This window comes from Eumetopias jubatus, unplaced genomic scaffold, assembly GCF_037043125.1.
Source record: "Eumetopias jubatus isolate StellerSeaLion01/CBP00866 unplaced genomic scaffold, mEumJub1_p1.0 scaffold_3, whole genome shotgun sequence".
Lineage (NCBI taxonomy): Eukaryota > Metazoa > Chordata > Mammalia > Carnivora > Otariidae > Eumetopias > Eumetopias jubatus.
The window spans coordinates 181,120,546-181,142,852 of record NW_028274809.1 but is presented as its reverse complement, the minus strand read 5'-3'; the positions used below and the strand labels follow the sequence as shown (position 1 = coordinate 181,142,852).

The 22,307-nt window shown below is 41.1% G+C and overlaps 1 protein-coding gene across 2 annotated transcripts in view; it reads right to left on the bottom strand.

Annotated features, from left to right (window-relative positions):
- Positions 1 to 9,218: 9,218 nt before the first annotated feature.
- MBNL2 (muscleblind like splicing regulator 2) overlaps positions 9,219 to 22,307 on the bottom strand; it is a 154,174-nt gene continuing 141,085 nt past the window's right edge. Inside the window, exon 7 of one of the 2 annotated variants that reach the window (XM_028112092.2) lies at positions 9,219 to 10,365. In XM_028112092.2, the coding sequence (XP_027967893.1) occupies positions 10,238 to 10,365 (128 nt within the window). In that variant the 3' untranslated portion in view covers positions 9,219 to 10,237. The remainder of the gene's footprint in view (positions 10,366 to 22,307) is intronic. The other variant, XM_028112093.2, reaches the window with a different exon arrangement.

The following is a 22,307-nucleotide window of genomic DNA, read 5'->3' as shown; positions in this document are numbered from 1 at the left end:
AGAAAAATATTTCTGCAGCTAATGTCAAAGAAATTACTGCCTATGTTTTTTTCTAGGATTTTTATGGTTTCAGGTCTCACATTTAGGTCTTTAATCCATTTTGAGTTTATTTTTGTGTATGGTATAAGAAAGTGGTCCAGTTTCATTCTTTTGCATGTAGCTGTCCAGTTTTCCTAGCACCATTTGTTAACTAGACTGTCTTTTCTCCATTGTATATTCTTGCCTCCACTGTTGTAGATTAATTGACCATATAAGTATGACCATTAATGTGACCATATTTCTGGGATCTCTGTTCTTTTCCATTGGTCTATGTATCTATTTTTGTGCCAGTATCATCTTGTTTTGATTATTACATCTTTCTCATAAATCTGGGACTGTGATGCCTCTAGCTTTGTTCTTCTTTCTCAAGATTGCTTTGGCTCTCTGGGGTCTTTTGTGGTTCCATACAAATTTTAGTATTATTCTTTCTAGTTCTGTGAAAAATGTTGTTGGCACTTTTATAGGGACTGCATTAAATCTGTAGATTGCTTTGGGTAGTATAGATATTTTAGATATTTAGATAATTTAGCAATACTGGTTCTTCCAATCCATGAGCATGGAATATCTTTCTATTAACTGTGTCATCTTTGATTTTTTTTCTTTTATCATAACAGCAGTGGAAAACCATTGAATATTGGAGCTTGTTTGTTTTTAAAGATTTTATTCATTTATTTGAGAAAGAGAGAGAGCAAGGGAACAAGCAGATGGAGGGGCAGAGAGAGAGAGAGAAGCAGACTCCCCACTGAGGAGGGAGCCCTATACCAGGCTCAATCCTAGGACTCTGAGATCTGACCTGAGCTGAAGGCACACGCTTAACCTACTGAGCCACCCAGGCGCCCCTTGTTTTGGTTTTTACGTAGAGAATAGAGGCAGATATACCATGAAACTAATGAAGCTTAAGCTTTAGGACCTCTTATTTGCATGAGTCCTTTCCAGAACCTGGAATGATCCCTAGCAGTGGGCCTAGCATTACGTTTATATGGTCATAGTTCTAGTTGTTGAGGGCCACTGTCTTTTTCCAAATTAACTTCCCTTCTGTCACACTGCCTTTTGTGGGGTGGGTTTAGAGTGGCTGTCGTCATTTTTGGGATCTGGCTCTGAGGACTTTGAGCAGAGATACTTCTAGCTTGGGTTTTGTGAAATATAATTATATGGTCCATAGCATTTCTGTACGTGGTTATGTTGTTGCTAGCCATCTTGGTATAAGTACCACCTGACCTGGTATAATGACATTAAGGTTCAGGGCCAGAGGTTCGCATTGCAGTGAGAGTGTATCCTATAGCACCCAGGTCTCAAAGTGATGGGTAGTGGAAGAGAAAAAATGATTTGAAGTCTTGTATATGTGATGTATATGAAATCCTGAATATGTATACAGTTCACGGACAACTCTTCTAGACATCAGATGCATATGGTTCTAAGCAGGGGATTTGGTCTTTATTGATGCTTATCTGTCAGGATAACAAAATATAAGCAATTATAAATGCCCGATAATTTTTCTTTTTTTTAGATCAGAAATATGAAAAGTAGAACTTACTAAAAATTTTGTGTTGGTAGGGTACAAATCTGTAAGTGTCCAATAAGCTCTGTGTGTGTGTATGAACTTGAATGTTAGATTATCAATACAAAAACTTTAATACTAAGAAAAAATGTAGCCAACCATGCTTGAAGATTGAATTACCTTCTATATAGAGAACTTTCTGTTCTCTATATAGAAAATGGTATTACAAAAGTGTTGTCCTAGGAGGATGTAATCAAAAAGAGATACATTAAAAATTTAAGTAAAATATTATAGAGGTGTGTCAAACGGTTAATTCATAAAAATGCCATGCTCTTTATGTTTTTCTGTATATTTATTTTCATATTTAATTCTATATTTTAGGGGGATTTTTTTTTTTAAAGATTTTATTTATTTGAGAGAGAGAGAATGAGAGAGAGAGAGCACGAGAGGGGGGAGGGTCAGAGGGAGAAGCAGACTCCCCGCCGAGCAGGGAGCCCGATGCGGGACTCGATCCTGGGACTCCAGGATCATGACCTGAGCCGAAGGCAGTCGCTTAACCAACTGAGCCACCCAGGCGCCCTATTTTAGTGGGATTTTTAAAGACTCCTCTGCCCACAATTTTATAACCTTCAGACCCCACAAAACCTGGCATGGACCCACTTCTGATTCGGATGATGCTGAGATCTGATTTCTATTTTATGAAGTTACTAGGTGTTACATGAAGAAAAGACAGGAGTAAAATCAGAGAGACCACAGTTTGCATCCAATTAATCACAATTCTTTTGACTGTAGCTATTGAAGAGGGACATGAGAACAGTCAGGTGTTGGTATTGGTTTTCTATTGGGCTGCTTTGTAGAGTCCACAGAGCCTCTAGAGGGGGGTTGGCCCTGGTTAGCACAGTGCCACTTCTCAGATTTTAACGTGCATGTGAATCACCAAAGATGTGACTAAAATGCAGATTCAGCCTCAGTAGGTCTGGGGTGGGGCCTGGGATTCTGCATTTCTAGCAAGTGCCCAGGTTCTCCCGAGGCAGGTTCAAGGCCCACATTTAGCGTAGTGGGGTAGTAAAGCACTGTGGATCCAGAGCCAGACTGCCTAGTTTCAATGCCCATTTTCCTACAGACTTTGTGACTTTGGTTAAGTTATCTAATCTTTCCAGTCCTTAGTTTTCTCATCTGTAAATTGGGATGCTAACAATAGAATCAACCATAGAGGCTTGTAAAGATTAAATGAGATGAGTCATACTAAGAGGTTGTCACAATATAAGGACACAGAAAATATTCGATATCATTGTTCTTGTTGCAGATAGAACACTTGGCCTTCCTAGCTAAGCCTGGCTGCGACTTCTTGTGCCAGGCTCCTGAAATTCCTCATGCATGTGGAAAGAAAGGAAGAGCCTGTCCCCACAGCGTGGGCTAAGAAAAACTAATCCAATCACCAAAAACTTACAGACAACGACATAGATTTGCAAATCAACATTACCAAGTAACATAAATATTGAGGTTAGTCAAGGACCTGCTAGGTTGCTGACTACCTCACAGAATATTGCATCTAGAAGTTAGAGATCTTGTAGTCCAAAGGCTTCATTCTGCAGACAATAACAAAACAAAGCAAACAAAGAAAAGAGGCCTGGGGGTCCTGACTGATCACGTTACATCGTGTAGGTGGAATCTCTTTACTGAAAAGGCAACACACACACCCTTTTGTTGATACTTTGAGATCTATAGAAACCAATCTTAATTCAGCCTCCTATTAGTTGTTGGAGGTGGAATTGTGTCCCTCGGGATGATTTATTGACCTCCCAGCCCCTCACACCTGTGAATGTGACCTTATTTGGAAAAAAGGTCTTTGTAATTTATAATCAAGTTAAGATGAGGTCATGAGGGTGGGCCCTAATCCCATAGGACTGGTAACCTTATAAGAAGATAGCTTTAAGACAGAGACGCGCAGGGAGAGGGCCACGTGATGACAGAGGTAGACATTGGAGCAATCAGTTGTGGGTCAAGGAACCTCAAGGACTGATGGCCACCAGTAGAGGCTAGGAAGAGACACAGAAGGATTCTATCCAGAGTCTCAGTGGGAGCGGGGTGCTGCGAGCACCTCAATTCCAGACTGCTAGCTTCCAGAACTGTGAGAGAATACATTTCTGTCGTAAGCTACCCTCTATGGGACTTTGTCATCGGAGACTCATACAGCGGGCTTCATCCTTTCTCTGTTGCCCCGAGCTTTATTCTTCCTTTTCTGCCTCATGGAAAGCTTCGTGAGGGTAGGGATTGGACTTTGCTCATGTTCACATCCCTTGAGCAGCTTCGCAGTGCTCAGTCAGAGCTCAGTGAGCATTTGTTGAAGTAATTGTAGGCTTCCACAGCAATAATGCGGCTCATTATTTGTGATTATAAATTCCCTATAATTTGCCTGTCAGCTTTTGACATGAATTGTCATCGAGGAAATAGAAGAGGTGCCTCTAGGTGGCCAAGAGATGTTTGGTTAGAAAGAAGAAATAAATATTTACAGGGAAACACAAGAGCTTATTTTAATATTATTTTAAGAATGGTAACTCCTATTCACCGAGAGCGTGCCACGTGTCAGGCTCTGTTCTGTGGTCAGTGTATCTTCTTTTATTTAATCCTTATAACATCCTGGTGAGGTAGATCCTATTGTCAGCCCCAGCTTCCTGATGAAAAAACACCGAAGCTTAGAAGCTGCGGAAAGCAGAGTGGAGAGTCCAGTCTGACTGGAAACTTTGCTCTTGACCAAATGACTGTTGTGAAGCGCCAACCCTGATCTTCCCTTTCTGCAGAAGCGAAAGAGCCTCAATTCTGTTTATGGATGATAATGTGGTAGGCTGCTCTCCCTGTAACCGTGTGCCATGTGTGTGTCTGAGAGTTCTGAACAGATATTTAATCTGTAGTGTGTTTGTTATTTCTGTGTATATCCTATCAGTTTGCTGGGACCTATGTAGAGCAGAAGAAGGTCTTTCCTAAGCTGTCGTGCTACTTGGAGCATACTTTTCTCCCTGTCAAAAACCCCAGGTTTTAAGTGAATGGCTTCCCAGCTCTGCACTGCACAGCTTATTGGAAGCTGCAGCTCAGGAGCCGAGAGCCCCTAATAATTAGGGCACTTAGCTCCTGTTTCGCCAGGGTGCTTCTGTGGGGTAACTTCTATTTGAAGGAGGGCTTCTCTAGCAAAGGGAGAGTTAGTAAACTTCCCTAATTTAGACTATTTTAGTTTACACATGAAGACTGATAAGTAAACTTCTTCCTGTGTTTATATAAACCAAAGTCCTGGGAAAACCCTAGTCAAGTTATCAGAGAAAGGAACACCACTAAAACCTAACATGGTGGACTCTCTGGACACAGTTGGATTTTAGAGCTTATGTTGACCCATGTGTGATCTTTATCCAGAAATCCTTTCTTCCCAGGGGCTGCTTCATCATGACTTAATGGCATGTCCTTATTGAGAAAATCACAATGGCTTTCGTTATTTTTGATTTCAAGAGAACCGTATGAAAGCTTGATGAAAAAAAACCCACAAAACCAAAAACGGTAACACTGGAGAGATGATAGAATGTAAGTTTCCTTCCAGTCCCCTCTGGTCCTAATATAAAGGATTGGGCTCCATCCTAAATCTAGAAGAGTACTTTGCAGCCATAGCTTCAAAACATTTCATAAATCATATTTTGGTGATAGGGAAGAAAACTTGTTTATATAACCTTGTAAAGGGTTCTTATAGCTTTACCTTAAACCTGGTTGGAGGCTTTACTCTGAATTCTTTTCTGAAATTTTGACACGGAGGCTGCTACAAATACAGCTCGGGTCAACCTGAATTAAGACGAGCCAGGGTTTCAGAGTTCTGCCACTCTAAGTCATCTTGGAAGAGTTACTTAATTTTTATGAGCCTCGGTTTCTTGTCTGCTTGATGGGTGTAATAGCTCCCTCATAATGCTAAGGATTATGTCAAGCGTATATGAACCAAACAAAGTTACTGTCTGGTCATACCCTATCATGAAAACATCTAGATGGGTTTTCACCCAATTTGGAGGGGCTATCTTAAGGGTTTGATTACAATACAGGCCAAGTAGCGCATAGGACATTTACACTGTGGGAGAGGGGGGTGGCTAAAGGGACGCCTCCAATGGGTGGGCAGTTGTTTTTCAAAATAGCTGAATGAGAGGGAGATGGTGAGGCCACGTGCAGTTGGAACGAGCCAGGCCGAGGTTTTTGGTCATCCCGTGGGCAGACCCTGAAAGGTAGTGTTGATCCAGAATGAGGCTACTTCTCACAGCAGAATCTCTGTACGCCTTGAGTAGGAATCTTTGTAGTAGTGAGAATTTACTTATCAGTTGTTAGTAATTCTCGTCAATGACACAGGATGGGCTTGTTGAAAGCCTCCATAGACCGTTTAGCTTAGGACTTGGCACATAAGTGGGTCCCCGGTGAATATTCTCAATTGCACCCCATCCTCATTCCTGCCATCCAACTCCCCCACCAAGAGCATGTAGGGAAATCATTATTATGTTTCATTTTGTATAAATCATACTTAGTCATCATGACTCAGTCATTTCTGTGGAGATGGAGCAGTCCAACAGCAATAAAAGCCTACTATTTTAGATACACTAGGGTGTTTTGGGGGGGAAGAAATCATTCTTTAGCAAGCCAGGATTTTATTCCTACAAATATTAGAATATTGAACTATATTTTGGTTTGCCTGGCTGCCCTAAAATCTTTAAACTGTTGCAAAAGAACTCGGATTAATAACGGAAGAGTATATTTCTGGGTTTGAAGCATTATTTTTAATTTGAGCCCCCCAAAATTGACATAGCCCTTCTCTATTGGCAGGTAATTGTAGAATAATTGATATTTTATATTTAACTATTTTCTATGCTGAAGAGGCGAACTAGTTTTACTCGCTCGGGTTTAAGTTTCACTTTCGATTCTGATGTGGTTCCATGACAAGTCAGTCTACTGATTGAAATGACACTTCATAAAACCAGATGTGAAAATTTTAAGTACAGTTTGTCTTAGATCTTTCCCTTAAGATAACTTGTTCCCCAAAGTTGATACCTTGAACTTAACTATTAACAGAGAATGTTTTCTTGTCATGAGCATCTGATGTGAAAGCAGCTTTTTTTCTGCATTACAGTAAAAACATTGCTCGTCCAGAGAGATAGCCAGTTTTTCAAACATCCACAAAGATGCGAATCCCGATGGCACAGTTTAATACAAGCGCCTTTATTTTGCATCTGCCTGATCTGTTGGATGTTTGTGTTTCCTACGCTCCCTTGTTAATGGGGTATCATAACCACTCAGAAGGCTGAGGCTTTAAACCTGCCCTGAAAAAAACCTTCCTGCCCCCACCTGCCCCGCCCCCAGCCCCGTTCCTACCTTGGCCTGTAGAGGAGGTGATTTCTGCCAACCTCTGCATGACAAGGACCGTTCCAAGCCAACAGCTAATACCACCCTCCTTGGGAAATACTGTGGGGCCCAACGGGCTGAGGAAGGAGAAAGAAGAGAAGGTGCGCACCACCTCGCGGGGGAGGTCTCTTTGCCGAACACCTGCCCTCAGGTGCCATGCTCAGCTCTTGTCTCCTTAGCCCACCTGGCCATGACTGTCTGCAGGGAACAGGACTCACCATTCTGCCTCTTTCTGCAGCCACAGCTGTAAGCCGTGTCGTGTCATCCGGTCAGGCTCTTGTCAGAAGCCTGCCAGTCCTGTGGGTTAGTTGGCGCTTTCTTGTCTTAATGAAACGGATATTTTGTTCCCATTTGGTTACTAATGTTCTCTTCATTATCAGGCAGAATCCTGAAGAGGAGGGCCGAGTGGTGGGATTTATCTTTATTTCTAATTTCAGAAGAACTTCTAAAATGATCCCTTTAAATTGCTTTTCTTACTGTTAAAAAGCCAAACCTAAAAGCAAAACCCATCAGTCTCCCATTTGAAGACCAGAGCTTGCTCTCCTTTGAAGTCACCAAAGGTTTTCTACGCGAATGTGAAGACTGTTTCGTTCGGCTAATTATCCATCCGTCTCCACACAAAAAGGAGGAAGACTAGAAATCCTTTTAAATGCTTCTTTTATTTCATTGGTTGTACATTGGGTGAGTGAACTGAATATTACAACCAAAACATAAGAGTTGATACAAATTAGACTCCTGTTTACACTGTAAGGTAATGAATGAGGGAATTCTTTAAGTGTTACAGAAAGATTTAGTAGAATGTTACCAGTGGTATGGCTGAAAGAATATTTCTGTGAAGTGCTGTTATATCCTGAAAACCAAGAGTGAAATGTAGTTCCCATACAAGTGGCGAGTTCATCTCTTAACTACAGTATTTGTTGAATTGCTATCTTCATGTCTTGGATATTGGTGATTTTATTTTTGTAATTAAACAAAGCATTTAAGATTTATTCATCATAGTCAGACTTCTGAATATAAACAAACTTTTGGCAAATAATATTTATACAGAAAAATAGTTTTAGATCCTCTCAAATCCCAGAATTATTCTATAAAATTACATTATAAATAAATAAAAAGCAAAATCTGTTGTACATATATTTGTACATCTATGCATTTGCCTTGCCTCCTCCTTATTGTAAATGGCATATTTATGACTCTTTGCATATTATAATCACAATTCTGGAAAATGGATATCATAGTAAAAATACAGTCTTCTATATTTGGGGATACAGGTGATGTTTTTGATGCTCCATTATTAAAGGGCTGAAAATAGCTGTGTGCTAATAATTTTAAAAATCAAAATCATGAAACGAAAGACAACGTGACAACAATTAGTCTACAAAAATATTTCAGTGATTCCTGTAATTTACCTCTTAGTAATGTATACTATGTTTTCAATGAGTTTAAGTGAAATAACAAAGAAAGAAAAAAGAAAAGAGGAAAACAAGTTTGAATGTTTTAGGTTAAGTTGTAGCATAACTACATTGTTATAGTTGAGAAAATTACAAATATCAATAATACATAAAGATGAAACTACCAAAGAAATACAAGTTAGATACAATACTTTCCCACAAATTAAAACAAATGCCACAATACAAGCACTACGTAAAATCACACTTAGAATGTGATTTTCTTTCGATGGGGTTATCAAATCTACAATATAAGATGGTCATTAGACGTCGACTGACATGAATTAAAATGGTGGATTTCTTTTTTTTCTCCAACAAAAATGATATGGTTGGTGCATCTAGTTTTCAGAACAGGCGGTGATGCCAAAATTTAAAATATTTTACATTCAATCTCAAAAGTCAAAATACTTCAATCACTAGTATGTTCACAAAGAAAATGGATGTTTTAAACAATTACACATAATATTCATTTATAACAGCTGTTTTGTTTTTTAAACAATAATTTAAAAACTATGTAGGTACTGTATAGGCTATGTGCAACATATAAAATGTGAAATATGAAATATTTGGTACGATAGTGCTTAAAATAAACTTTAAAACAAACTTTCTGAACAAAATTTAATTGTATCGCTATTACCTTGAAGATCAACCAAGTATTTAAAAAAGTAAACAACATTAAAATATGTTTCATCCATATATAGTATATATATGTATGTGTATATATAATATGTATGTACTTGTATTAAAGTTTTTTATACTTTTGAGACATAAAATATGCTTTAAGGTGAAAGAATTAAAAGAACTATTTTTTTCCATGCTGTAGTCAGTTACAACCCTTTAATCCAACTTTTGAAATGCAAAACAGTAATGGATTTTTTAAAAAGTGAAACTATCTACTTTTTGTTTACATAGTAATTTAGATTAAAGTCACAGTCAAATTTTCAGTGACTAAACTCAAACTTACTTAAATTAGAATATTATACAGATCTCCTCACCTACAGCTTCGTTGTTTGACTAGGTTTTTAGTTTAGAAGTTATTCTGTAACAGGCAACCGGATGGTGAGTTAGTTTTTCCAACTAATCCCTTAGATTAGACTGTTGGCATGGGCCTCATTCTTGTCAAGCTGGATGAAGTCTGGCAAAATCTAGGCACTTCTACAAAGTCTCTCTTATAAAACAACTTTAAAAATATACTTGTAAAATAATACCTTCAAGACTTTGTTTGGTGGGGTATGAAGCTCATACCGTGCAAAGTTTCTTTTTCAATCTAGTTAATGTTATTCTAGAATCACACGATTCAATGCGGCATCTCCGGGCAAACCAAATACCACACTGTGATGTGTCCCCCGTACTTGTGCTTGAATTTCCATTCAAATTTTAGGCCTGTAGGACAGGCGTGAGTTTTACTTCACTTCTCACCTTTGCTGCAGCATTCATGTCGTGAAGAAGCGAAACATACTCTTTGATCCAGTGGGTAAAGGAAATGACAGTAATTGGCGTTAGAATCGAACCTGCCCTCGGAATAGATTTCTTAACTAATGCTAATTGTTTATTGCTAACTTGGAAATATTCACAATCGAAATGAGTACATTGGTTGGGCTTTTCTGCATCAGCTATAGTTATGGAGATAAGACAATATTCCTAGGACAGAAACTATGTTTAGAAACCCTTGAAAAGTAAACTTTATCCTTTATGTCTTTAAACGTCACAGCTGGTCGCAGGTAGTTAACTATCTTAGGTTGGAATATACTAAGCATACCATATTTAATACTCATATATGATATAGCAGCACTAGCTTCTTACAGTTGTGGTCTGTCCGGAAGAACTAATTCTTTATTTAGCATGCAGTTTGTGGCAATTCTATTGAGGAGGAAACAGGATAGTATGTACAGTAACAATGTTTAGTTATTCTCAATGCAGATTCTTGGCATTCCATTCCGTGTCTGCTGATTATTTCAGAATTATCTGTTAAAGAAAAAGACAAGTGTGCTTTAGACACCCTTCTGTGGGGGAAAATAACGAGTTTAAGTTTTACTCTTTGCAAATAGGAATTTTCTTCAATTTCTCATTTTGATATATTTTCATCTTTTGAGGCAATCGTAATTTTGAGCAATCCCCACCCTTCGTGCCGAAAAATCTTACACATAAGTTCTCCTGCCATGTAGCTGCTGTAACAAATGGTGATTCGAATGCACACTATTGTATTTTCTGTGACACTCTGACAGCGTCTATGTGGGCATGCAGTGTGCTTAGGCCCTGATCTCCTTTTCTAGTTTCTGCTTCATGTCTCTTTCTGATATGTTCCCATTATCATCCAATTACTCTTTGCTAAGGTGATCAGGGAGTCTAATCAGAGAATTCGTTTGTACATGGAAAGTTGTGGGAAAAGTTTAAATATAAATATTTTTAAATGTATAACAAAGTGTTATTTATATTTGTTAACTTGCATATAAAATTCAGAGATGTGTTCCCATCAAAAATAATTTTGTTCCCAAAGTATAATAACCACCAGTTTCAAATTCAGGGAACATCTGAATGTTCCATATTAAAGGGAAAAAGGGGCAACCTTCTAATAAAGCAGTTACAACATTCTAAATAAATCCAAAAGCACAAAGCTAAACTATCAAATGCAAATCGTGGTCCCAGGAGCCTGATTTCCAAGTTCATTTCCAACTCCATACCTTTGCAAAAGACAGGGAGGTTGCCCTGTGTGACCCAGTCCTCTAAATGACAAGCTTTTAAAAAGCCAACCTTTTAACAAGTTCTAACAAAAATATTTATTCTTTGTTCAATGCTTCAACCAAACTTTGTGCAATTAATGAAATATTTACTTGTTAAACTGCCGAGAGTCTACATTTAGGAAAAAAAAAACTGAAAATTCTTTATGATCAAGCTAATATTCCTGCACACTGGGATCCAATTCCTAATAAATGCCTCATTTCTATGTATAATTTCTTATCCTGTTATGTTAGAATTCACGTATGTAGATATTTTTCCTTTTAAGTGGGTGCTCCCGCAGTTTGCAAAGAACAGCTTTAGTATATACTCAAACGGTACCAACTCAAATAATTCCTCCCATGAAATAAACAGGAGTATCCTTTAATTTACTGGAATGTACGGATTTATATGGAAGTGATAAAAGTAGAGGAAGAACTCATTTATATTAAATATTTATTATACTAAATGGAAACTCAAAACTTCAAAGTTCCTGAGAATTTAAAATTAATTGGGAAAAAGCACATTGTCTCATATAATGATAGACAAATAAAAATGAGATGTAATGATTTGACATGTAAATTTTATCATAGTATCTTTGAATAGTCACTGCAAATTTCCAATATCAAATTCTTCAGATGGTTGTATTACAACTTCACCTTTGGGTTTAGATATTTGACTATTAAATAGGAATTGTCCCACTTCATCCCGTAGCTTCAATACGATCTGTACCGTTTCCAAATTAAGAACACTCCCCGGGACATCGAATCGTGTCCTTTTCTTGCCTTTTACTTTAGCAAGCCTCTCTCTAAAATATTTATGGCACAAAATCTTGCAAATTCTTAAATAATATCTATTTTGGAATATATTCATATCCGTGCTTATTAAGTGACACTAAAGGGCCATAGAGAATGATATTCTTAAGCACCCGGAAAGAAAAGTATTCTACAGAAAGCCTAGCAACGGGCTATTATAGAACTTAGTTACAGCAGTGCTTTGGACTCGTCCCTAACAGAGAGACGCGTACAACCAGCTGGGTTTAAGTGAATTGTAAATTAACCTTGGAGTTCACTGGGAGCATTACCTGGACTCACCCAGCTGATCCTTCCCCTCTGCCCCCGCCTACATCGGATCCATCACATGGATAAAGACTAAATATAAATAGCAGATCCGTTATCAAGCTCTCCGCTATCACAGCGGCCTGGCGTCTAGGCCAGGAAACTCTGGCTCTGCCCTGGTCTCTATCCTCGGCTACCTTATGCACTATCTTCTGTGGTATTAAAAAAAAAAAAAAAGAATGACTCTCCTGGCAGCTGCAAGCTTCAAGAGGTCCAAGAGATTTGATTTTAGAAGGTAAAAAAGCTGTGAGTGTTTCATTTTTGGGGTGGTAGTATTTTTCTGGAAAATATAATTTGATTATTAATTTTTTTTTCTGAGAAATAGAGCTCGCTGGTACAATCTGAATTAAGTGTTCTCTGCGGGGGGGCGGGGGGGGCACAGTCTGGAAACACAGACAGGAGTCCAGATGAGAAGCAGCTACCCTATGAGTGTCTCTGAAACGACCTGCGGCCCATGTGCTTGCTGTTTCTGGTGTCAGGAGATGCGTGCGACGTGCGACACTACAGGCCGGAGGGCCCAGGGGGAGAGGGCAGTTTCCAGCTGGGGGATAGCCCTGGAGGGAAGAGAAGAGCCGTGTGGGGGGCGGGGGGTTAGGTGTACGGGGGGAAGGGTGTAGAAGAAGCCATTTCGAGGGAAAGAGGGCTCTTCTGTCTAGTTTTAAATATGGGTTTTCTTTAGTCAGATTATATTTGTAATTTGCACCAAAGACACATAATTTAAAGTCAGATGAATTAGTCCATTTGTGTGCTTCCCTGTTGCCTCTCCAACTTTACATGGATATATGAAATATGTTCTATACATAAAAATGTCTTCAATCTCCATTGTAATTTTAGTGGGCAGCAGGATCAAAACCTTTAGAGGGTGTCTGAGTACTTCAATATAGGTACGAAACGTGCATTCTTAAAAGAGCAGGCTGGGGGCGCCTGGGTGGCTCAGTTGGCTCAGAGTCCCACTCGATTTTGGCTCAGGTCATGATCTCAGGGCTGTGAGATGGAGCCCTTCATCGGGCTCCGCGCCCGGCGTGGAGCCTGCTTAAGATTCTCTCTCTCTCTCCCTCTCCCCCCGCCCCTCCCTGCCTCTGCTGTCTTTATATGTGGCCCTGAAACATGGGCTATGAATCTGATATTGACAAGTCCTGATCCTGAGCCTGCCCATTTTAAAGTACAGTTAATTAAATCACAGTTGACCACAGTGACCTCGACAGATCGGCCGTCTGTGGCATCCTTCCTGCCCTGCGCTCACCAAAACTGAGACCAAAGTTCCTTCCTCAGCCTCCAGGCCCTGCAGCCTGTGTTTTCTTGGAAGGGGCAATGGAAAATTCTCCTGGGGTCTGCCAGAGCGAGTATAAGTCCGAGAGACTGCTACCACGTTGGGTCCCCCAGAAATCCCCTTCTCTGAAGCATCATTTTGGGTTTTGTTTTAATTTCGATAGATGCCCCCTTGATTTTCCAGGGGGCTCTGAGTGGTTTTTGCCAGAACCCTGAAAGCTAGGTTAGTATTGCCAGTCGTACTGTTGTAGACATAGAAAAGGCAGCGCAAGTTCGCACTATGTAAAAGCGCTTGTGCAAGCCAGCATGAGTTCGAGATATGCGCTCACTCTTCCTGCTGGCGTGGGAGTCTCCTCCAGGGTGTAGTGACAGTCTGCACTGACCAGGGGAAACGGTGGTTCCAAAGGCCGTGTCTCTACCTCTCGTGGCGCCAGTGGAGATCAGTGCTCAGAAGAACCGCCGTGGGAGCCTGGGAACCAGGGAAAGGGGAGGCCATAGGGTGGGGTCTAGAGCAAACAGCGAGCAGCGACTGTGCGGGTGGGTAGAAACTGCCGAGGGACCGTGGGGCTGCTGGGCCCCTCCCCAGGAAGTCCTTGCCTGCGTGGCCAACCACATCCTACCCCGGGGCCTCCCCCAAACGGATGCTGCACACACATCTGCTCAGGGCGGCAGAAGCCCCGCCCCAGGCACAGGTCCGCTGTTTCAGCTTGTGAGGACCCTGGCACCATATATGACAGGGCAGAAATCAAATGCATTGAACAGGATGTACGTCTGTTCATCTTTCTGACAGACTCGCCTCTTAAATTTAAGGATCTTCTCATATAAGGAGAACCATGATGAACAGGGGGGATAAATGGCTAACATAAGATTTTAGTCAATCTGGTATGGTAAATCAAAATTCTGAACTTTGGAAGGGATTACTTTTCATTCCTTTTTCCACTAAAAGGAGAACACACAAAAAATGGGACTAGCTGATGCCGACGAAATTGGCAATTCTATTTTTAAAACAAAGACAGGCTTGAGCTCAAAGCACTAGTGCATGCGTGAATCTTCGGTGGACCCTCTGGTTGGAACAAAAGTATCTGTGATGCAGAAATATCAGGTGGCTGCAGTGGAATCTACTTACTAATTAGCATGTCCTTCAGGTGGTCGGATTTCAGAATCTGACGACTCTGCTTCATCCACATCCTTAAATTGTTCCCATACGAACCCAGTACACAAGTAGCCTGATATTTATTTACTGCAGAGCGTGAATGGCCCCAAGGAACATCAAATGGGTTGCTTTCCCATGTAATGTGTGGGTGGGCAGTCATTTAATAATCTCTGCATCCTTGGTGAAGTGCCTACCACTGACTCGTGGTGCAATGGCAGTCAAGTTTATTAAAAAGAAGACTGGGTCCCTGTATGGTAAACCTACTGACCGGGGGGCCCCAGCAGAAAGTGCACGTAAGTGAGTGGGGCAGGTAGGGAGTGTGACAGAGAGAAGGCCCCGTGCCTACAAGGAATGGAGGAGCAGCTAATCAGCTCCAGCCAGTTGTTACGTGCAGAAACCCGGGCTCTACACTGCTTGACCTTTCCATTTTCTAAAAGAAGCTGGAAATTCAGCAACTGGTTCTCATTACAGAAAATAACTGTGTGGTCCAAATATCTCTTTAGGCTGTGTCCTCTTTGAGCCTTACCTACTGGGGGTAGCTATCCACTAAGCCCGGATCGCTAGCTTCCTGAGCCCGGCAGAGGCCAGGGCTGTAGGCAACACGGAGGGAGCCAGCAGTCACCGCTGCTGGGCGGGATCGGGGGAGGGGGTCTAATGGGGAGTTAATTCTGCAACTTGCAGACATCTGACTTTCACCCAAATGAACAGGGTACTTGAACCAAAAGGCTCCCTGTAAGAAAAAACTACTGTCCCTCCCTTTACTGATTTACCCAGATATGAAATACCCACATTGCCTTGTCTCTTCCAAGATGGTGATAGATTTTGGCTGAGCCATCTATATGCCCTGACCCTTGCTGGACACTTGAAAAAGAACTGACTAGAGTGAGAAATGCACTTGGTTGAAAGCCAAATAGTCTGTGCAGAGGCTGAAACACTGAACTTGGGTGCGTCGGCCCCATCAACTCAACCGCTGAATTGACTAGCCCTCATGCCAGACGGGGTCAAAGACGACAAGTCAACATAGCATTTCTCCTGGGCTTCAGAGGCACCAAGTATTACCACTTTCTGAGTTTTCTACCTTGTGATGGATATCCAGGAACTGAGCATATGAATAATTATGGAAATTGTGAGCTTCCAGATGACTTCTAGAAATATTCACACTTTTTATATAAATATGTTCATTACAAAGATTCAGGGATGTCCGATGTTAGCTCAATATTAAAGTATGCCAGAACACTTACTGCTTGGCTTAATTGATAGGAAAATCATTTCAGTGAAAAGACCCAACTGTTCCTATGGATCCAAACCACACAACAATTAGAAGAGAGGAATAAGATTTTACTTCAACCCTCCTGTGGAGAGCCATCCAATAGTGTCTTTGTAGTGTGGGGTTTGAAGACGTGGATAAAACATGCCTTATAAAATATTCGTGTGGTTTTGCCGAAATCTGAAGGCATCTGAATAGCACTCGCAAGGGATCTCAAGTGGACATTTCCAAGCAAGGCTGTTGAATTAACTGGGTCCATGGCAAAACTGAGTTTTGTAAGAATGAGGCACTGTTTCATTCATCTTTATATCCCTAATGTCTGCGATAGGGCTGGGCATGTAGGAGGCATTTATTAACTGCTGGGTGCACGGAGGGTTGAGTCAGTATTTACTGAGGACTCAAGACCACAATGCTGGCATCAGCAGAAGGCCAACAGACCACTCACAAGCGAGACATAGTAATGGCGGCAAGGAGAGGCACCTTCTGGACAATACATATTATCTCTGCTGTCTTTCAGAGCGAGTTAAGGATTCGGAAATATCCAAGGAAAACACACAGGCCTCTCCTTCCCCTACTCCCTGTTATAGACAAATAAGAGGAAGAATCTTCCAGGCTGGGGGAAGAATCACTCACAAATACGGAAACATGGCGGATAAAAAAAATGCCACCTGAAGAAAACTTCTAGACTTGGTTGATTCCTTAGAAGTCTTCTTCCACAGTTACAAGGCCCTGTTTCCTTGGAAGGTAATTTTTAAGAGGATGTTTCACTATCTCCTTAAACAGAACGATTTATTAATTTTAAAACTGAAAACTGAATGGAATTTCCTAAAACTATGGCCAAGCTAAGGAGGCTTGCCTGTTGCTCGCCATCCTAACACCCTTTGTTTATTTTACACTTATTTTCTCTTTATTCTGTCATGCATGTTTCTCTTCACTGCTATCTACTGGCATCCCCCCACGCCCCCCAATCTCTCCACTGCTTAATATTCTCTCCATCTTTTCCTAGTACTCCACACCGCTTCCCTATGACAGTTGTTACTGTCTGAAATTTCTTGATTTTGTCTGAGAGGCCAAACTTGTGAAGCATCTTGATTGACGTAAACGGTACAAAGGCGGAGGGACATTTGTACAGTTTTGGCTACAAAATAATCCTGGACTTCATCCCAGTATGGATTACCGAAGTCAAAAGCAAATGTCTTTGGTTTCGGTGAACATAACATTATCAGAGCAAGTCTCACGACACGTGTTAATAAATGAACACTTTTAAACACTTTGGCCGATTTTAAGACTATGCGTAAACTTGAAGTGCATAAACAATTCAAAGGTAATGAGCAGTATATAAAAAGACACTTTGGAAAATAGTCCTATTCATTATCTGGGGGGGGTATTGTTCTGAGAGAAGGCAGCATCATATGCCATATTTGACTTGTTTTCAAAATGGATTTTTATGAATATAGTAAGGGCACATTTTGGGGTGGTGGGAGAAAATTCTCACACATGACAATGGGTTTCACTCTTGAGAAGGGCAACTTGAGGCTGGTCTGAACGCCCCCAGTATTTAGCAGGCCTTAAAGGGCAGTATAGTCAGGATTATTGTTTTTCCTTTCATTAACGGAAAGTTTACATTCAAAGTTCTAATTCCCTTGTTTTTAATGACATCATTTTGCTGAAGACTCACTTCTAATATTTTCCAATTAGGTGAACGAAAAGATTTTTCAGATATACCTTCCAATGTATGAAAAACTATCACTTAAAAATATTAATAATTGAGTTTCTGCACAAAAGGCGATAACGATGGCCTCACTGAAGATTACTGACCACGGTCTACACTGACAATTTATATTATTCTGGACAAAATAGGTGCAGGGAAATTTTTGATTTGAATAAGACTGCACTCCTTGCATGAGTCCATGTCACACGTGGAAAAATCTAGACTCTTGTGAGAATGGGGTGAGACTTCAGTCATGATTCCCTTCTCTACCCCACACCCAGCCTCAACCAGTCCAATTCCCTGGAGGGAATTCTGAGGAGCATTTCTGCTGCTTTTACAGTGAGACAGAAATCTAGCCCTTAAATTGTCTAAAAATCTGTGTATCACCCACAGGTGATACACAGGGTGATTCTTTCTCTTGTAGGATAATAAATGAGGAAGCAGGAAAAGGCATAGGGGAGACTTCTTGTTCCTCGTGCTTCCCCCAGTGCTCTAGAAGTGTTTAAAACAAAAACACATTTGGGAGTGTCGTGTGCTTGTTCAGGAAGAGAGGAGCTACGGAACCGTGTTCGCTCTGCAAGTGCCAGAGGAGGTCAGAACAACAGGAAAACGAAACCAAATCCTAGACTGGAAGGGCCCCACAACAGCCAGGAAAAAAGGAGGCAGATCAAACATGGCGTCCGTCGGAAATGGGCAGGAGGGTGGATGAAAGTCCCTGGTTGCCCGGCAGGGACAAGTCCCAGATCTTCTCTTCCTATTCCTGCCCAACGTTCCTGACTCCACACCGTACATCTCATCCCCACCCCACCAACCTTCCCCAGCAAACATCCGAGTCCTGGAATTCACGGGGGTGATGGTTCCTCTACTCCGGCAGGTGGAGAAGGTGAAGGACTTTTCCATCACATAGCTGTCTGGGGCTTTGAGTGAGGCATGTGCTTTTGGCCTCTGTCTTGAATCTCAAAGATGTAGAAACATCCGTGCACGTGGTATGTGGCCTGTTCCGTGCTGTTAATAATGTATTATCCTTGAGCAATGTCACTAGTGAAGTAAACTCTGATAGGCCAACCCGGAGACCTTACCATCAAGTTCATCACTGTCTCTATAGGAAAATTATTTGAGTCTTAAACCAAATGACAAAGGGAATTCTGAACAAACATTTTTAAAATTAGGGACTGTCTACATATTAAAGGAGGCTAAATTCCTCTACTGTATCAAGAAACAATAGGTAATATTTGGGCCACACTATTTAAGAAATACTCTAAACCATTATAAGAAAAATTATACAACATTTCTCTAAAAATATCACATTTAGAGTATTTTCCCTGAAATGCGTGGCATGGGAAGCTATCTGGGATTAAACAGGCCACCCATATCGGAGGCTCTTTCACTGAAGGTGACCTCTGGGCATGAAGGTGGAATCTAAGAAAACTTTTTTATACCTTTAAAAAACAGTTTATGCAGCAATGGAAATGAAATTTCAAGAGCAGTCATTTCTACCTGCTCTTTTCAATATGGGGTTTTACTCCCAGTAATAAATTGAGGATTTGGGCCCAGAAAAATCACAGAAACAAGATCCTGTTGGATTCAACATCAAGTCCTCAATCGGGCTCAATACCCTGCTTTTGTATCCACCACCATTATGTTGGACTTAGAATCCTGAGCACATTTTGGCTGTAGTACTCATTTTAACTGTGGAGCAGAATGTGTAATTCAGCCTGTTGACAACTGGCTTCTAGGACACTAAAGGCAGGAAAGGAAGTAAATGCGAAGATTCAGCAAAAGGAACGGTGAGATTAGTGTGACACATGAAGCATGTCTCTGTGTGTCGTAATCATCTTGTACATTTTGGGAACCGGTAGGATGACACTGCCATCTAACAAAATTTCCAGCAAAATCAGCGGTCTTTTTCTATTTTAGTTCTTGGCCTGTATGTTTGTGTATGTGTGTCAGAGAGAGAGAGAGAGGTTGGTTAAGAAAACTACTTAATTGTGTGTAAAATCACGGTGCAAAGGAAAAATCAGAGTCCCGGAGTGGAATTTCAGGAGGCTTGTCTGTGCCACCAACAAGCTTGGTGACCCTCTTGAGCCTTAGTTTCTTACTTTGCCTGTACCACATGGGCACCTCTGGTGGAGAGCTGCACCCGGTTACCATCTGTCTTCCCTAACAACTGCGAGGAGCCAAAATATCATGGTATAATAGATGGCAAAATGGAGACCCCCCCCAAAAAAGAAAAAATATAAAGAAAGCACCTATATTCTCTTTTATTTCCTTATTGCTGTCCTCTGTCAAAACTCAGCAGCTAAGACCATCCTTTTGGCATTTCTGCTTTTGGGGATGATCCTTATTAGTTGATAATCACTTTGACAGGAATTCTTTGCATGTTGGTTTACTGCCTGTCTCCCTTATTAGGTTAGACTCAGGAGAACAGGGACTGTTTTGTTCGATTCTGTATTCCCAGAATTCTGAATTACACATGGTAGGCACTTAATAAATGTCTGTTGAGAAAAGGTATGAAGGTGCGTTGCTACTGAGTCAACAGTGGGTTTTTGTTGTGGCCTGGCATCTCAGGAGAGACCCAGCGTCCACCAAGGATGGCTCACTGAGGAAGGATTTGCATTTGCACTCAGCTACCTGCCTAATGAAAACTCTTAGAGGAAAACACAGCAGCAAGAGAATTTTTAATGTAAAAAGAATAACTCTGTGCTATGGATTTAAGAGAAGTACAATCAGACATTTTCTTTCCAATCCTACTCCCTGCTTCTTTGGAGAAACGTCTACTCAGATCTCTTGTCCAATTTAAAAAATTGTGGTAAAACAGGCATAGCTTAATATTTGCCCTTTTAACCATTTCTAAATGTACCGTTCAGCGGCGTTAATACACTCGCCCATGAGCAACCACCACCACCAGCCATCTCCAGAACTCTGCAGCCTTCCAAAACAGACCTCCGCACCCAGTAAACAGTAACTCCCTATTCCCCCTTTGCCCCAGGGCTTATTTCCTTCTTCCCTCTCTCCTTCCCATGTTTGGCTTCCAAATGGGATCCCTGGCTCTCTGGGTCACACCTGGGTCATCAGCAACCTGCGAGGTTCGCGTTCTAATTCACTCCCTGACATGTGGTGGACGAGACCGGTGTGCACAAGTGTCCGTAAATCATGGTTTGCTCTAAGCACAGTGATCTACAAGTATTTAGTAAATGCCACGTACACCTTGTCAAAATATTCATGTTTTGTGGCTTAGCCTAGGAAGTTAAAATAGGTGAAATACTACCAAATAAAACAGTGGTCTTATATGTAATTCACTTTGCTTACAACCAAACAACCTCGCAGCGGCTCCTCTGGGTTGCCTCCTCCAGGCCGTCCCAAACAACCATTCCCAAGTAGTGACGTTCAATCAGTCTGAGACTGGCATGAAGGTAAGGTTCTGTGGAGACCGTGGAGAAAAACAGTATCTCTCTTTCTAAATTAGCATTGTTTGAAAAAGTCCTGGTTGAGAGGACTCCTCTTGGTAGACTCTTTCCAGCCAGAAGTTATTTGCCACTTTAGCAACCTGGGAAAGGGTGAGATGGTGCCCTTGTCCATCTGCTTTCTAGCTCTTGTTTACCGGACTGAAATTTGAATTTCCTTGTGGTTTCATCAAGCAACGGTATTTTCAGACTATTTATGATATTGAACTTGGCTTTCAAAAAGGCGTGCTTCTATTAGAACTTTCTCCTTAAATGGTTAAAACTTTAGAAACTAATAGTGAAACTCAACAGTGAGAAGTTTTTAAGGGAACCATATAAAGAGGTTCAGCCGGATCCTACATTGACCACAAGCTCCAATCTCATTCAAATATGGTGGAGACACAGGAGAACGGGATTTAGAGGCAGGCAAACCTGAATTCTAAGACTGTCCAGTCACTTCCTGCCTGCTTGAATCTTAAATTATTCTTTAAGATTTGCTCTCCTCCGGAAGACGGACAAAACACTTCACAGGGTTCTGTTGAGTAGTAAATGAAATAATGTATAGCAAGTGTCTGGTATGTAACAGTGCTTATTGGTAAGCGTTGGTTCCTTTCCCTTAAAAGTGAAGGGGATAAATAAAATTTGGCTTCAGCTTCTATTTAAGTGGGTATTCAAATAGTAATACTGTGCACTTAAATATGATATGATCTGTATGGCACTCCATCTATGTTGGTAATTAACCTGATTTTGATGAGATTAAGATAGGAAAAATGTCAAACACACTTGCTTTCCTTTCTATATTTTTGCGTATCCTGGCCTGTCACTGACAACTAACTAAAGATAGGCCGAATTTCTCTATTCCTGAAAGTCTTGACTGTCGCTCATATTTGTCATTTTCCAAACTAAAATCCTTTATTACAAAAGCATCAGTAGCCATCAGCGTCTGATGATCAGTGTCCACTGCCTAGAAAGTTAACATCGTATGAGAGGCGGGACCTCCCACAATTTATTTCTTTTAATTTTTATTTTTTTTAAGATTTTGTTTATTTATTTGAGAGAGAGAGAATGAGAGAGAGAGAGAGAGAGAGAGAGCACATGAGGGGGGGGAGGGTCCGAGGGAGAAGCAGACTCCCCGCGGAGCAGGGAGCCCGATGCGGGACTCGATCCCGGGACTCCCGGATCACGACCTGAGCCGAAAGCAGTCGCTTAAACCGACTGAGCCGCCCAGGCG